The following is a 16,700-nucleotide window of genomic DNA, read 5'->3' as shown; positions in this document are numbered from 1 at the left end:
TTGGGAAGCAAGTGAAAAAGTGGTGGAGAAGATGAACGATTAGCGAGTGTAGTTGGCACTCGAGCCAGAGGTAAGTATCTGATGTTGAAGGAGTGGAGACAAAGATCCAGTAAAGAGTGCATTAATATCTCAAATGAACATAACTGTCAATGCAGATTTCTTAAACTTGTCTCAGCACCCTGAGAAAGATCGTGAACTCTACATTCTTACTCGCTGCGAGTCGCGCTGAATTAGGGGCATTAGGTCTGCAACAATTCTAATCTCTCCTGAAGAAATGACGGTCAGTTGTGGTGTTGATTTGAAGTTCTGTTGTAGAACTGACTGGACTTAAATCAGTGAGTGTCAGTACTTATTTTGCATGTACAACAAAAAAGAGCTTTGGTAATCCAAGATGACCTCGTGGTTAGCAGGATATCCTGTCCAGCAGGCTGCTCTACAAAGACAGATCAGTGGGAAAAGGCTGGATCTAACCCATGCAGAGCTCAGACTTGCTCTTAAAAGCATTTCAAATCCAAAACTTTAATTTTTTTAGATAGAAAAACGACATCAGTACAATCTGAAAGCTCCAAGTTTAGCTTCTTTTGGAAATGTTTGCTTTTAACATGGTACTTACCAGCATTTCTGTGATGTAAAGTCTCCTAAAACTGATAAGATCATTAGAAACATGCTCAATTCTTATCAGGCTCCAGAAAGACAAGCACAAATATGTGAAATCCAGAGATTATAGCTTTGTTTTATTACATAAAGGCTGACTTAATGTGAAGTTGGAGTAACTCTGTCACAGTATGTATTGTGCAGCAGACTTCCATTATTTTACAGTGATGATAAAGCCTGAAAATTAGCAGTTAATTCAAGATTAGAATCCGGACGCTGTTGACCCGGCCTGCAGCCGTTGAATCGTAACTGTAAAGGCTTTTATTAAGACTGCCATTATTAACCTTGAACAGATGGCCACCTGTTTTTCGACTAAGATTTGCTGAAGTTATCTGTGACTGTAGGTCAGTGGAACAGACTGTGACACCCCCCCCCCTCACAGCAACGTGCGGTTACGTCACAGTTTTGGTTGTGGACCAGAATCAAAACACCTGCGTTGGACTTTTGTGGCGCTCACTGCTTCAGTGTTTAATGATGATGACTGTTTGTAGTGGGGTGGGTAGTGAGGGGAGGCGGAAGGGAGGAAGTGGGAGAGGGAGGGTGCAATAAATAGAGAGATAAAGAGAGATGGGGCCGGGATAACACGGAGGCTGATCGCTGGATAATCTTCAACAGCGTGCTCTAATTAGAATTCTTATGATACAATTTGGTGGTTGTAATTAGTGGAGATGGGCTGGCTCCTCTCCACGCGCCTTGTTAGTGGAAACACAGCTGTGTTAGAGAGGGGGAGTGCAGACACTCTGCTCTGTGCAAGAAACCACAAAATATTGCCTTCCTCCTCCCTGATCTCACACTTGTATCTGTCTCTTTTCCGCTCCATGCATCTCATTTTGTGCTCTTCCTCCGCAGCTCAACTTGGTTTCCAGCGTCACCATGTCCAAGAATCTGCCCTCAGCATCGCCCCCCAACTTACCTCAGACCCCCACCACGCCCACAGCCCCCATCACACCCATGGCTGCCATGCCCCAGGTACCATCAGTCCTGGGAGGAGCAAACGTCCCCAGCATGGGAGCCATGCGCAGACGCCACTCGGACAAATACTCCATGCCTTTGTCGTCAGGTAGGACCAACTACTCAGCGCTACACACAACACGGGTTCACAAATATAATGCACAATCACACAGGTCCCAGGAAAAGTCGACGTGTCCGATGTTTGGATTTTGAGGGAAATAAACCCCTGAAATTGCTTGAATTTGATGTGAATATTTATATTAGTCTAAATGCCAATTTGACTGAAGAAGAAATAAAACTCTGACTTTTTTCTATTTAAACCTATTGGATGTTAAAATAGCAAATTAAAGTGATAGCTCAACCCAGAGCACTGCACTGTTAGCAGTGGAACACTTCCACATACTGTGGAAGTCTGGTGGATTTGTAAAAGCAAGTCTGCGCTTAATCACTCCAAATGTAAACAGACAAGAACTTCCAGTGCGCATAAATATTGCATGAATGTTAATTAAGTTCAAATAATGACGAAAAATACAATATTTATTATATTAAGACATCCCATGTATTAATGCTTTGCATTTTAAACGGCCTGTCTTTGATGTTTGTATTTACTTTCTGTGTTTAGTGTGAAGAGGCATAAATTATTCAGCTTCACCCTAACTAACTACACAGATCTCATGTTGTGGATGTATAAGTGTTTAAGATCTCTCACGAGGGAGATTAATTAAAAATGCATTTTGTTAGACATAGAAAATGCTGATTTGATGTGCCCCCCCCTTCTGCCCTACCCCACCCTCTTTGTCTCCCCCTCCAACCACCCTCCTCCTCCTTTTTAATTTGATGAGACCTTGAGTAAATTCAGTACCTAAAGGAATAAAATTTACCAATTATTTCAGGTGGTGACACAGTATTTATTTTTCCAGAGATTGCCCCAAACTACGAGTTTTATAAGAACGCAGATGTCAGACCGCCATTTACTTATGCAACCCTCATAAGACAGGTGAGTGGGAAATAAATTAACTTTGCTTGATTAGATTAAAATTAATTGCTGCATGAATCATGGCAGCTTTCCCTCTCTTACCACTCTCAGCCTGTTGGTGTGTTAGTAAACCATTATTTGATGTCATCTCATTTCAGGCTATCATGGACTCTGCCGACATGCAGTTAACACTTAATGAAATATACAGCTGGTTCACACGCACGTTTGCCTACTTCAGACGTAACGCTGCAACTTGGAAGGTAACCTTGATGAACCGTCCCTCCTCTACACAACCCTCCTCCTCAGTCCTACTCTGCATTTTATTCCTCCAAACAGTGAAAAATAGTCCACTTGCTTAAGTCAAACACAAAACCTCAAGAAGGCATATATTTACTCAGCACAAAGCGATTAACACTCCTCTCCCCGTCCTTCTAACCTCTCCCTTGAATGGAGCTCATTCTTTCTCTTATTTATTTTCCACCATACCCCTTTTCCTGTATAGAAATGACAGCTGAAAGAATTATTCCCCCTCAGATATCTTTTTCTAATTTGGCGCAATTAATAGTGGAGGCTTGGCATGGAGAGGAGAGGGCTCTGACGCACTAATTATACAGCAGCCATTCCATCATCAGCACCTTTTGTTAAGAGATACACCCCTCCTCCTATTCCTGAAACCACAGTCTCCTGCATATCATTGGTTAATTGGAAGGAAAGATGGCTGTGAAACAGCTCATAGTTGTGTGGAGGGGTTGGCCAAGGATGCATGCACACAAAAACTCTCATGTACACACACAAATACATAAACTGTTTCAAAGACAGGGGTTAAGGGTGTGCTCGCATGAAACTAAAGCAGGGAGAGGAAGTGAGAATGAGCCTGTCATGGAGGGAGCGCTCTTTATTTACCCACACAAAAGGGCCCATTTGTATATCTGTCCTCACAACTTTATTGTCCTGTCTGCTTGCACAAAGATGGGGAAAAATGTCACGTTTCAGCCCAGAGTGTGTCTGCCTGCTGATAAAGAAAGCCTTGCAGCGCGTCGGTGTCTTCAGTGTTTTATTCCTTTTGGCCCTGCACGTTTTCCTTTTGCTTCCTTTAGCCTTTGTGGCTGCACGGAGGACTGGAGGGAAAACTCCAGCAGCCGCTCATCAGCATGCAAGACGTGTCACAGCACTAGATTTAGCAAAGTGAATTAATTTGGATTTGGGATGCAAATGAGCACATGGGTGTGTGATCACCACTTCAGGAGGGCATGCAAAAAGATCGGTGCCCTTTTCCAGTTTGTTAAATACACTACGCGCCGTGTTTTGCTGTGTAATAATGTTATGACAAGATATGTTCTGAGCGCTTTTGCCACTCTTTAGATTTCACAGCATCCCAAACGCCTCCATTGGCACAGTTTTAGACGGCTTCTCTCCTGCTTTCCTGCATAAGTTCCATTGTTCCCGGCAGGGATGTCACAGTGACTTTAGAAATATCTTGTCTTCATGTCTCCAATCCCGCACAATAACCAAGGTGATCTATTTACATCCACAGCTCCACAATTCCCTTTGTAAGCATTAGTGTGATGATCAGCGATGGGCTTGTCATTTGATTAACGGAGAGAATGCGTTTGTAAAGAGAAAGAAGAGAGAGAAAGAAATGAAAGGTAGTTTAATATCTCAGCTTGGTCTCATCAGCTCAAAAGAGATCTGCCCCCCCCCCTACAGCCCCACTTTTCCTTTCTCTCACCCAGAAGCTTATTAGTTCTAACTATATAGCATGCATAATAAAACTGCTCATTTGCTCATTAATATTAAAATTATCATATTCAGAGCCATGGGCATTAAGATCAATCAAATCCTGGGATTTTCAGGTCAGATGCGAGATCTGCTTATGAGTTTTTTTTTCTTTTTTCTGAATCCCTTTCTTGAAGAAAGAGCTGTACACACCAAGCTAAGAGAGATGATAAATATGAGAGGCAGGGATATTAAAGCCAAGGTTATTATTTGTAGAGTCCAATGCATGTTTTAATTATGCTCATATGGTTGTATTAATATGAGTTTTTTTATAGGATTTTATTATTTTGTAATTAATGAAACACCTTACTGGTTTTAATAATGAATGACACATCCTGTTTTTAATTTGAAGGCAGCTTTGATAATAAATTTAAAAGATAAGAGTGTCATGTAAGCTCATGTTCAACACCAGATGTGACACCACATGAAGAATATTTGGACATATAGATGTCAGATGGAGTTCAGCTTATTTCGAACTCTCTCACACACCCTCTCATCAACACACACACACACAATGACACAAGGGTCTCCTGATAACTGTCTTCCAATACTGTCATCTTTAAAGCAATGTGTCCATTAAGAGCTCTGCTTTTCTGGAGCAGGAAGGGTTACTGACATCACCATTATCAAGGCCGGCATTACCACTTCTGTCACCACCATAAGCCATTCGCTATGCTGATTACCTCCTTTTAGCCTACTTACTCTGATTGATATGTACTGTGTGCAGGACTTGTAAGAGCATTCGCTCTCACTCAATTTTTACTAATTAAATCAATGGTGCGTGAATGTTAAGAATTTCTTCAAAATGTGAGGGAAAAAAAATCAATTTCCAGGCCTTTTTTTTCTCCTGACGGATAATGAGTGAATATGATTTGTTTTACCTCGTCCGTCTGACCCGTGTGTGTCGTCTGTCTGCAGAATGCTGTTCGCCACAACCTCAGCCTGCACAAGTGCTTTGTGCGTGTGGAGAATGTGAAGGGGGCGGTGTGGACGGTGGATGAGGTGGAGTACCAGAAACGCAGGTCGCAGAAGATCACAGGGTAGGAGTTCCGCCGACGCTCCTTACATGTAGAGCTGTAGCTCCATGGCTTTTAGAGGATCACAGGAACTCAGCAGGCCCAGCTTTCTCTCTCTGTGTTCCTGCCATTTAGTTTATATATTGCTATCACAGTCTTCCTTTTTAACATAGACTGAACGTCGTGTATTAACTGCTTTGTTTGTCTTCTTCACATCATGTTTAGAAGTCCATCTCTCGTGAAGAACCTGCCCTCCAGTCTTGGTTATGGAACTGCACTAAATGCCAGCTTACAGGTATGAACCAAAAGTTTGGGAGAACATGAGCCTGAGTGACTGATTTGGGTGGCTGATGGCTGTCAGTTTCTGTCACACCGTCTCTCCTCTCCACCCTCAGACTCAGAAGGCCACCCTGTGGTCGAACCAAGAAGCAACTCTCCCTCTTTCTCTCCGTTCTCTCTCCTTTCTCTCATCTGTGGCAGCCACCCGAGATTGATTGCGGCATGTGCAAATGCAAGGGCATGTGCATTAATATTTATCTGAGCTGTCATAAATGATTTGGCTTCATAGTGTACGCCAGCGAGGTGCTCATGGCAAAAACTTTAAAAATTTAATCACTGAATATAACTTTAATGCGCAGCCGGCGAAAGTGTCAGGGCTTTTTATTATTGTGAGGTAAAGTTTTGGGGGGGGACTTTTTTTTGAATACATAGCCACATCATACATGAATGGCAGTTGGTGGGAGGTAGTTGACAGTAAGAAGTGCACAGGTTACTCGTCATACTGCCTCCAAACGTCATACCTGCCTTCCAACTTTTTACTTCCTTAACTTTTTATGTAATTGCACCCCCGTAACTTTTCTCCCATCATCCTTCAGCCACAACCTAATGGTTACAAATCTGCTGGACCTCTCTATTGTAAAAATGTTCTTGCTTTTTACCTTCCGCTCATCAGCGATCGTACTATTCGGGATATGTTTATCGTTATTCCTCTCTCCTCCTCCTCTGCAGGCTGCCTTGGCAGAGACCTCCCTGCCTTTGCTGGGGACCCCGGGGCTCATGAGCAGCGCCGCAGGTCCAATGGGAGGCAGCTGCCACGGCCTCCTCGGCGGAGACCCATCTGGACTCACTGGAGGAAGTCCACCTGGACTGTTAGGTGGGAGTCCACACGGTTTGCTGGGCGGCAGCCCCCCAGGTACGCAGAGTGTCAGCCCCCCCAGCTTGTTGCACTCCGTCCATGAGGAGCTCAACGGCTCACTTGACCACCTGGACACCAACGAACACGGCAGCCCCGGATACTCCCCTCCTGTACACATGTAAGTTGCAGACAGAATAAACACACACAGTTTGCATCCTGTAAGCAGTGCAGCTGTGCACGAGCATGCGGGGGTTCATCTGGCAGACACGTACAAATGAGTCAGTGATCCCAAATTCACTGAAGAGTAGAACAGTATGGAGCCTGTGAAATACCTGAAAATGTTAAATGAATAAGGAACACACTCATTTGCACCTTACACAAAGTAAAGGCAAGTTGCCCTTCACCCCCCCACTTTGCCTAGCCTGAATTCACTTGCTGCCTTTGTGCCCTTTGTTAGTTTAATTGTCTGGCATTTAACCCACAGTATCAGTCTCTTTTTCTGTTTGCATTGACCCAGGGGCAAAGCTCAGTATCCATAAAGTGTTCTATTATAAGCAGACGCCTCCATCTGCTGTGGTAATTTCATTCTGTCTGCCGTTGTACCTGGAGTAGGTTCTGGGCCATGGTCTCAGTTTATAAATAGTCTTTGATTACACCATAGCGTGCGTTCCAGAGGTTTAGCTGCTATTTTTTATGCAAGACTGTTCCTATTAATATTGATCAAGTATAGCATTAATTACTTTAAACATCTCCTCCCTCCACACCTCTTTTTTAATGTAGCTGGGAGTGTTTTTAAAGATTGATATTGTGTGACTTTCAGGAATGTCTGAATAAGTAAAGGAGTGAGGGCAGCTTGTATGGAAGCGCTCTCTCACACACACAACATGCAACATTTGGGGGACAAAACCCTTAAAAGGACATTGTGATGTTTCTTATCCAGTGTCCATCAAAGCTCATGCTGCTAAGTCGGTCCACATTAGCCGACCACTTCTGTAATGGAGAAAGGATGCGCTTCTTCTCCATACGGCTGAGTGTAGTTATGAGTGTGTTTGCCTAATCCTATCAAGTGTCTATACGTTAATATATTTGGACATGTTTTCCCGTCTCTGAAATGGGGTGTTAAGTGGAGCAAATCTGCCCAGCTCTAGACAGAATCCCAGTGTTACCACTCCCTCAGGTCATTTAATTTTCAGTAACAGAGCAATACTGACTTGTGCGTTTCTTCCTGCTTTCTCCTCTCTGTGACCACTCTGCCTTGACATGAGTGGCTGCGGAGGATGAGATGCATCCATCCATCCTTCCGCCCTCCCTCCTTTCCTCCATCCCTGCCTGCCTTCACGCAGCCACGACAACCTCAAAATGGAAGAAATGTGTTTTTCACGACTGACTTTTCCAGAATGTGTTTAAATAATAGAGTGGCTTGTAGCACTAAACTAAATAGTACATCACCTCGAAGGCCCTTCTCCTGAGAGGAGTCCTCAGCACAACCAACTCAATTCAACAGTTCGACAAACCTCTCCTTCCCCTAAATGTCTAAAGGTTAATGATATCTGCTTAACCGCAGACCAGCTTGCCCTGGGCCATGTTGGGTTTGCAAGCGCTGGCGTGTGCATTTGCGAGTGTGCACGTGTAATACACTCATGTACACCCTAAGGGGTATGCTTAAAAGAAGTAGTACCAGTAACACCCAGGAAGACCGAAACTCTCAATTAGACTTCCCAACTTGAGCAAATTGGCAACCTCATGAAGTATGTCTCCTGGTTGTGATTCAGCCAACTTCATCACGAGTTCACATGAAATAAAAGAAAATCTATTTAATGGCGCTCGGTCTTATGAGCTGTGTCTTATCCCGCCACTTTTAATTGTTGAGTGACCACCCCTCTCTGGTGTAAGTTAATGAATCATAGTGAGATGTTATAAATGCCCCCCACCCTCCATCACTACACCACTTCTCCTGTCGCCCAACCCACCATTAGGCTGCCTGGACTAATGACCTTATTTGCATCCCTGACATACCTCTGCATGATTGCCACAGCTAATCTCCAATTGATGTGAGAGCAGGCATCTCCACAACACGCACACACATCCGCAGAGCATCACGTATTTATTACACCACAAAGACGGGCGTTTACTCCTGAGTGACTCAATAATGGCAGCTAGCCATTAAGCACTAAATGGCTCATCCACATATCTTAATAAAGTGTCAGAAAGCTCAAGCCTGCGAATGCGGTGCCACATATTTCTCTTCTAAGCCACACAAACAACTAATGAGCTGCATATTAAAAGCACATGAGGATACGGGGGGGCACCTTCAGGTCTGACAGGTGATCAATGGGGTGCGCTCATTATCATTTTCAAGTGATGGTGACTAAAAGATGATCAGGAGCTTTTTAGAAAACAAGCATTTGTATGCAGTGTGAGGCAGGCATGCTAGTGAACTCTAACTATAGTAATATCGGTTTTTAGCAACTGAAACATAATATGTTCTTTATTACGTCTCCCGACAAAGCAAATTTAATTATTATTTTTTTGTGTCATTTGGTTCTAGAACTCCTTTTCTGGGCACTAATATGTGACTTAAAACGTCCTTATTGCGGCTTGCAGCCATGTTGTTGTGGTCTGAATTTTAACGCATAAGAAACAAGGATATTTTCACGGTGCCTTCATGGGTTTTTTCTGAATGTGCACGTGCACATGCTTTGTCTAAAGCAGGGGGACAGAAACAGAAATATTCATCGCTCCGCTTGCATCCGGCTAAGATCTGCCTCCTCCTCTCATCCTACCACATCAGAATATTAATTTACAGTATTTGGCTCTGAATATTAAAGTCATCTGTACCTTTTAAAAATTCTTTTCAAATTCAAAGCCACCCCCACCCCCCTGCCCTCTCCTCCTCCACTGATGAAGGCAGCCCAGGAGAGGCGCATCCTAACGCACTACCACTTGATAAGTCTCCCTCTCCTCTTTCAGTGTCTATGGGGACTGTCTGATGCATCCGATGTGTCAAAAATAATTAGGTTTTGTCAGATTTATCATTGTGGCACAAACCCTTCTCCCCGACTCGGGCCCCGGATCATGTTACGCCTTGTTTGTGTGTGACAGCATTATTATTCTTGTTAGCCGCCCAACACTTTTTTTTCCACCCACTCCTCTGTTGTTCTGAAGGGAGAGGCGTCCTGTGAGCTGCACCGCTGCTGCTTCCTGCCCACAGCTTATTGACAGTGGCTAAAGATATTCATCCATTTAGAGTTAAAAACATGTATCATGGTGTCCGAGCAAACTGCCGGGGCTGAAGTTGATTAATGGCAGAACCTAGCTGCCGGTTTTTCCTCTTGAGGAGCGACATGCACAGCCCCTGCATATTAACGAGTGGCTGTGCTTTCTATTAACTAGATAAAAAAGCCTCTCCTCTGCCTTTGCTCCAGGGGGCTCAGGGATGAGAAATTCTCCATTATTTATCATGTGTCCTGTTTTTTTTTTCCTCCCCCTTTTTTCTTTTTCATGTATTTCAACCTGGTGTCATCAGTAAACTTTTAAATGCCAAACATGTCTGGAACATCACAGCTTATCGGCCTTACAGGGGCAGCGTTTTTCATGCAATTTTTATGCGCTTACTTACAGTAGACGTGAGGCATCATGTCGAATTAGCGTCTTGCAAACAACATGGTTGTTACTTTCACTCGATAATACATGTCACGCTTGTTTTTTGATACAACAGAATATGCATGTGTTAACTGAACAGCACCCTGCATTACAGCGAAGAAACTGTGTGACCCAAAATGTTCTTTTTCAGTAATTTACATTTTATTTTGCGTTATCAGGAGTTCTCTCAGCTACTGATGTGCTAACGGCTGCAGGAATGTGACATAAAACACATAAGAATCTCGGATTTATTGGCATTGTGACTGTCTCGTAGGCCTCCGGTTCACGTGAAGGAGGAGCCACTTAATATGGACGACGACGACTGTCCGATGTCACTCGTGACGACAGCCAATCACAGTCCAGAGCTGGAGGACGACCGGGAGCTGGAGGAAGGGAACCTGTCGGAAGACCTGGAGTGACTAGGATACAGCTTTTGGTCAATGTATCCCTTAACCCGACCGCACTGTTTCTTTCACGCAGACCTACAAGACTAGAAACCACTCCACAGCCCAAAAAACCACAGGTGACTCTCTTTGTCTCTCTCACCACTGGGACTATTTATTGAGCATGTATCCGGATAGAGACCAGTCCAAAGGAACTCTCTGTTGCAGTCCTTTGGGATCCCCAAACATGACAGACATGAGATGTCTGTTGAAAAAAAAAGAAAAAACTCTCTGAGACCCGTTTCATTAGGGGTGGCGTGGCCACACACACTACACGAATGATGGACTCACGGACGGGGGAAAAAACATGAGACAAATAAGCAAATCATGTTCCGTGGAAAGCTAGCGGCCTCGTATACTGCCAAAAAGGAAGACATTTTATGTTTGTGAATAATCCAACCCACAGTAGTTGTTAATGTCTAGAGACAATTGCTGGTTCAATTCAAGTTGTTGCTCTGTTATCATTTGCACAGGAGTAGTCTCGGAAATTTGTGTCACTGCCTGTATGTTGCTACTATTATGAAAACCAGTACATTATTTTTAGCTTCTTACTTTCTTCCATTGTTAATTTTGCAGATATGATTTTTAAGACACCACCAACTGTAAATTCCATTCCCTGAATCACACCAGTAATGGAACCGCGGTTACCAAGACTGTTTTTGCAGCTGTCCACAAAAAAGAGGGGAGAAAAAAAAAGGATAAAGAAATTGGCCTCCAGTCTGTTACCTGTTTGTGTCAGTAAAAAAAAAAGAAAAAAAAGAGAAAACTGGAAATGAGGTTGGGTTTGTTTAAAGCACCATTCACAGAACATTTCTGCATCATTTCCTTTTTGCTGTTCTCTTACCTCTGCGTTCTAAAGCTTTGTCTACCTGCAAACAGTCACAGGCAACAGCTAGAAACCAAAGCCAACACTAGCAATGGCCAATAGCTTATCGACAGAAGCCGCCAAACTCTTCTTGGTCCGCTCTCTGTGACTTTAAACTAGTACAAAGAGAAGCTTTCGTTCAGCAAACTACCTTGGAATAACCTCTGGGATTGTTTCATTTAGCCCTATACAAAGATGAAAGAGAGAGCGGAAAGAAATGCTGATTTTTCTTGTGTAATTTGAGAAGTCGTAAAAAGGTCCACTTTGGGAGATTTCCTGGCAGACGTGCTGCGGGTGAAGGGTGATGCGATATTTGACCTGCAGGCATTTAGTGCTGGAGATGTAAGTGGTGGAGAGCAGCGAACTGTGAAAGTGGATCATGACCAAAACAAAACATTCGTGTGTTCAGTGGAAGTGCAGAAACGTCGTGTTGTTGTGAACTTTCTTTCTTTTCTTTTGTCACGCATCACCTTTTCCTCTTTTCTTCTTTGTTACGTGTATGCTTTTAAGTGGGACTGAAGTGCTGTCACGTCTTGCTTCCGTGGCGGTTTTTGTTCTGAGCCGCGTCCAAACCGAAACTGAAAACATTTCTAACCAAACATGAAAAATATCTAGTGAAGCCAAATAAGTCATGATTTCAAGTTAATATGAAATGATGTGGCTTGGTGAGCATGTAAAAGCAAATAGTGATAGCCATTGCAGAAGAGGATATCTAAGGTGAAAGGTGACATTTCTAGGTGATATTTGCTTTAACTTCATCAGAAACTCATTGTGTGGGTCACAGCTTCTAAACTATATAGAAACAACTGCTCTGTATAGGTGGTCAGCTTTTTTACAACACACTTGGTACTTACAGTCTCGTGACTAAGAAGAACTAGTTGTTGTGGAAACTACATCCCATCGTTCTCCTCTCAGCTTATGTCATCTAGAAAAGTGTTGTTGCTTTAACGGTCATTTCTGTTTTCAGTAAACCAAAGTTACACAAAATTCTGCCTCCTCTTGTATGGGATAAAGAAATCCTAGAACAGCCACACACACACACACACACACCATGTCAGAGTGTAACACAGAGATCCCGTGGCCAACTTTCTTGTTCTGACAGAGAGCGTGCCGTCGGAGAACCGACGTGGCTTTGTGTGGCGCTGTAACGAGCAACGCGTCTGCCCCTTCTGACCAAAATGGAAACACACTGTGCATATGTTGCTTTGGAGTGTGACGCCAAGCCCAGGAAACACGCACACACACACACACACACACTTGCCAGTTCCACGTCAGGAGGACACTGGGCCCAGGAACAAAGCTTATCCCTTCAGTACTGAGCTGGAGTCAGCAAAACGACTTGAAGACGACGTTCTTAATAATCTTATCACACCAAATAAAGAGGACGCTGCGTCTTTCAAAAAAAAAAAGGGTTCTCCCACTTACCCAAAAAGGCTTTCTAAAAGCTTCTACCTCTGCACAACAAGTTCAGAACAATTATGACAGATTGCACGAGTTATGAGAATGCCACAGGAGCTGTTACACTTTACTACACTTGTCTCACAGGACGTGGCTCAAACCAACGTTTACATTCCCTGCGTCAAGATACGGAAGATTTGCATTGTAATAGGTTGTCCGCAAACATTTGTAGAATGATGATGTATAGATTACCTGTAAGGGAATATTGTGTTTTAAAAATGCATGTCTAAAAATCATTTGGTGGACTGGAAACAAGAACTAATAAAAAGAATATAATAAAAATCATCAGGACGATGGCCTACATGTACAATGCATCAGAGTGCATTACCTCAGATATACTGTTTTGGGAGGGATAAAACCTGTCAGTCACAGAATGCATATTACCTGTAGATTTGCATGGGTTTTGTATAAATTAAGTAAAAAAAAAAAATGTCTAAAATAGTTGCTTGCACATAATACCAGAAAGACCTCCAGAACTGCGATCTGCTCCTCCACTAGATTTTAGGGTTGTCTGGATTTTCTGGGTTGATTTTGTCTGTATTTTGATAACTGTGCATACTTATGTAAAAAGAAAAAAAAAACCTTGGTGGACCCATAAATTTACCAGACTTTTTTCTAAGAGGAAAAAAAAAATCTGTGTTTCTTTTCTGACTTACCTGAATTTTTACTGTTTCTCTCTCATTGCTCGCTAAGAATAGCAAACCTGCTTTTTTCTGCATCTGCTTTGCGTAGCTGTAAGGCTTAACCTAATGTGTGTATTTATTGCTTGTACCTCTGTGCATACTTTATGAAGCATTATGTCTGGCAGTTGAGTCATGTATCCTTTCTACTGCTATCCTTCTCTAATAATTGAGAATATGATCCCCCTATGTATACAGTAAATTGGGACTGTAGCAAACATATGTTTATGTAATTGGTGAAAACCTTTTCTTTTTTTTTGAAATTTCCTTTTTGATCGAGATTCAACTACTTTTTTTTTATACTTCTCATTACTGTGTACTGTGTCCATACGTTAAAGGTTCTCTGACATTAGAAGGTCATGGTTGAGAATTGTAACAGACATTATTTTCTGTATTCATGGCATTTCACTGCTGAATAAAATAAAGGACCAAAACTTGGAATTTGAAAAGCAACTGTCTACCTCCGGCATCAGAGAGTAAATTATTCCCCCCTCCCTACTGTTACACATATATCTTTTATTCTACAAAGGCACAGCCATGAAAATGTAGCTGGCATTACACTTTTAACATTTCAGGAGCCGCTACTTCAGAGATGTGAAAGAAGGGGTTGGAAAAAGGAAAAAAAAAACAAAAAAAACAATTAAAATTTAATGTATATGTTACAAGGCTTTTTTCCAGCTTCCAGCACCTTGGGTCTTGTTTAGAGGAGCGGGACAAGGCGCTGCATTGCCCACCCCTCTGGACCTGTAATGGCTTTAGCCTGTGTGTGATTCAAGCCTGCTGCTTTCATGTACCACAAGCATCTCCCAGTACACACAGACGTTCTGCTGTGTACTCGTTTGAAAGACTTTTGTACGAAGTGAGTGACCCAACTAGGCTTCATTTCTGGGCTGCACTCTGCAAAAGTGGTTTTGGCACCAACCACATTATTAAGTCTGTTGTCATGCTCAGAAAAACGCCTGCCTTATTAGCATCAAGGTTCTGCATCATGGACAGGAAACAAAGATGTGAAATTGCATCAGACGTCTTTCATTTTCCATCCATCTTTAAGACAGCAGTTTCCTCTTGGCACTTCAAAAGTGGGGGGAAAAAAAACAAAAAAAACATGCTTTTTAGCCTTTCGACTGATGGATGTTGACTGGCTATGACAAGCAATGTGGCTAAATCAACTCCAGCAGGCCTACCACACCTTGTCGGTCATGGAGCAGCCACACACTGACACCCTCATTGAGATTCAGACTGAATCTACCATGACCAATAGGTTGCCCATTAGCTCGTCTGTATGCCGAGAGCTTTTTACACGTTCCAAAGGGTGCTCAGAGGGACATCGTGGGAGCCTTTGAATCATATCCGCTGGTCATTTAATCGTAACGCTGATGCATGTTCTTTTGCCTTGCCATATGATGTCCCATGAGAGGTCAGAAAAACAACAGCGTCGTTCAGAAAAGGCGCACAGACACACTTGTCTCCCCCCCATGACAGTCCCAGACATCAGCTATGGCAGGCTCCTGTTATCTCCTCAGCAGTGGCGTTCCAGAGCATTAGCTAACTCGCAAGGCACTCGTCTTCTATGCTATTTATGCACTTGGAAGTGTTTGTGAATTCAAGTGAGGGATTGCATACGGAGCGCAACAAGGGCCGCTGTGTACTACACAACATCAGAGGGAGCTCCGACATTAAAGTGTGAGAGCGCCTGCTATAGACCCGTCTTTCAAAGGCCATGAAATAATAATGGGTTGTGGTTAGAGAGGTATCCGTGAGTCACACTGGCTGCTTTTCATAAAGTGGAGTTATTTACAGTGCGATGAATAAAAGAAAGGGTAGCTGGTGGTGCAAGCCTTTTCCACATGAACGGTAGGGAGGAAAAAGTCCCTCTAATACACAGTCGCAGTGCAGTATACTACATGACGTGTTGGGAATGTTATTTATTTATCAAAGAAAGGAGAATGTTTTGGCACTTTTATGACATTACTCTTTTTCCTACTGTTCAGGGTTAGATGAGAAGATTGAAACTAGTCTTGTGTCAGTAAACATCAAATTTCAGCCAGAAATGTTAGCTCATCTTAGCTTAAATGGCTGACAGAAACACCAAGCTTCAGCTTAAAAAGGTAATCATGGATCAAACCAATCTCCAGAAAAGTTTTCTAAAATACAACCAAAATAAGCGCAATTAGACGTTTGATACTCTTTTGGGGACTGTAGATACTGATTGATGCAGTTTTCCAATGGGAATCTGTGTCCGTTCTTCCTGAATGCAAGATTTCAGCTGCTTAACAGTCCGTGGTGGTGGTCGTCTGATTCTCCACGTCTAAATGTGCCATACATTTTCACGGAGACAGATCTGGACTGCAGGCAGGCCAATCAAGAACACACACACACACGCTGTGTCTATATAGTCATGCTGGTGTAAGTCGTGCAGAACCGCGTCTGGCATTTTCCTGCTGAAACAACCACTTAATCTCAAGAAAATATCACTTTAGTGGCACATACACACCTTTGCAGCAATGGAAGGTATGTCATGGCCACTGATGCACCTCCATAACAGTCTGGATGGTCTCTCTCATCTCTGGCACATTATACATAGACTCTGACTTAATCTTAGCTGAATCCTGAATAAGTTCAAATGTCGAACTTGTTTATTTCCCTGTAAAATGCTCTGAGATGACCTCTGAATTGAAACTGAATTTAAGTTTCTGGAGGCAGCCTGTGTTGAGTGAGGAACTGTGTTCTGTAACACTGGTTTTCCAAGGAACTCCTGAGTCTACACTGATCATGGCGGCATGACGTTTTCTTATGCAGGTCCACCTGAGGGCTCGAACGGCTTAAGCCTCCAACAGTGGTTTTCAGCTCTGGCCTTGACACATGGAGATTTACTGCAGAAATATGCACAGTATTCACAACGTTTGCATTGACAGCATTTTTTCAACTGATTTTCTGACATAGTTCAGCTGTGCTGATCCACAGCCCATCATTGCATGGAAAGTTTAAGCCTGTGGTGGATGCTCCTTTTATTTTGACACCCTTACCTCTCACCTGCTAACCTGTTAATGTACAAACCAGAATGGTGTTACATGTTTATTCTATTAATCTAATCAAATTCTAGA

The 16,700-nt window shown here is 42.9% G+C and overlaps 1 protein-coding gene across 6 annotated transcripts in view; it reads left to right on the top strand.

The window, feature by feature from the left end:
- The window catches only part of foxp2 (forkhead box P2), a 91,973-nt gene extending 77,924 nt beyond the window's left edge, over nt 1–14,049 (top strand). For 5 of the 6 annotated variants that reach the window (XM_072377786.1, XM_072377783.1, XM_072377788.1 and 2 more), the window contains 7 exons: nt 1,504–1,714; nt 2,499–2,602; nt 2,740–2,841; nt 5,276–5,397; nt 5,599–5,668; nt 6,382–6,686; nt 10,425–14,049. In XM_072377786.1, the coding sequence (XP_072233887.1) occupies nt 1,504–1,714; nt 2,499–2,602; nt 2,740–2,841; nt 5,276–5,397; nt 5,599–5,668; nt 6,382–6,686; nt 10,425–10,569 (1,059 nt within the window). In that variant the 3' untranslated portion in view covers nt 10,570–14,049. The remainder of the gene's footprint in view (nt 1–1,503; nt 1,715–2,498; nt 2,603–2,739; nt 2,842–5,275; nt 5,398–5,598; nt 5,669–6,381; nt 6,687–10,424) is intronic. The other variant, XM_072377785.1, reaches the window with a different exon arrangement.
- The last annotated feature ends 2,651 nt before the right edge of the window (nt 14,050–16,700 follow it).

This window comes from Leuresthes tenuis, unplaced genomic scaffold, assembly GCF_036924035.1.
Source record: "Leuresthes tenuis unplaced genomic scaffold, fLeuTen1.0.hap1 SCAF_23, whole genome shotgun sequence".
Classification (NCBI taxonomy): Eukaryota; Metazoa; Chordata; class Actinopteri; order Atheriniformes; family Atherinopsidae; genus Leuresthes; species Leuresthes tenuis.
The sequence above is the reverse complement of the archived record's forward strand: the minus strand, read 5'-3'. Positions and strand labels throughout refer to the sequence as shown.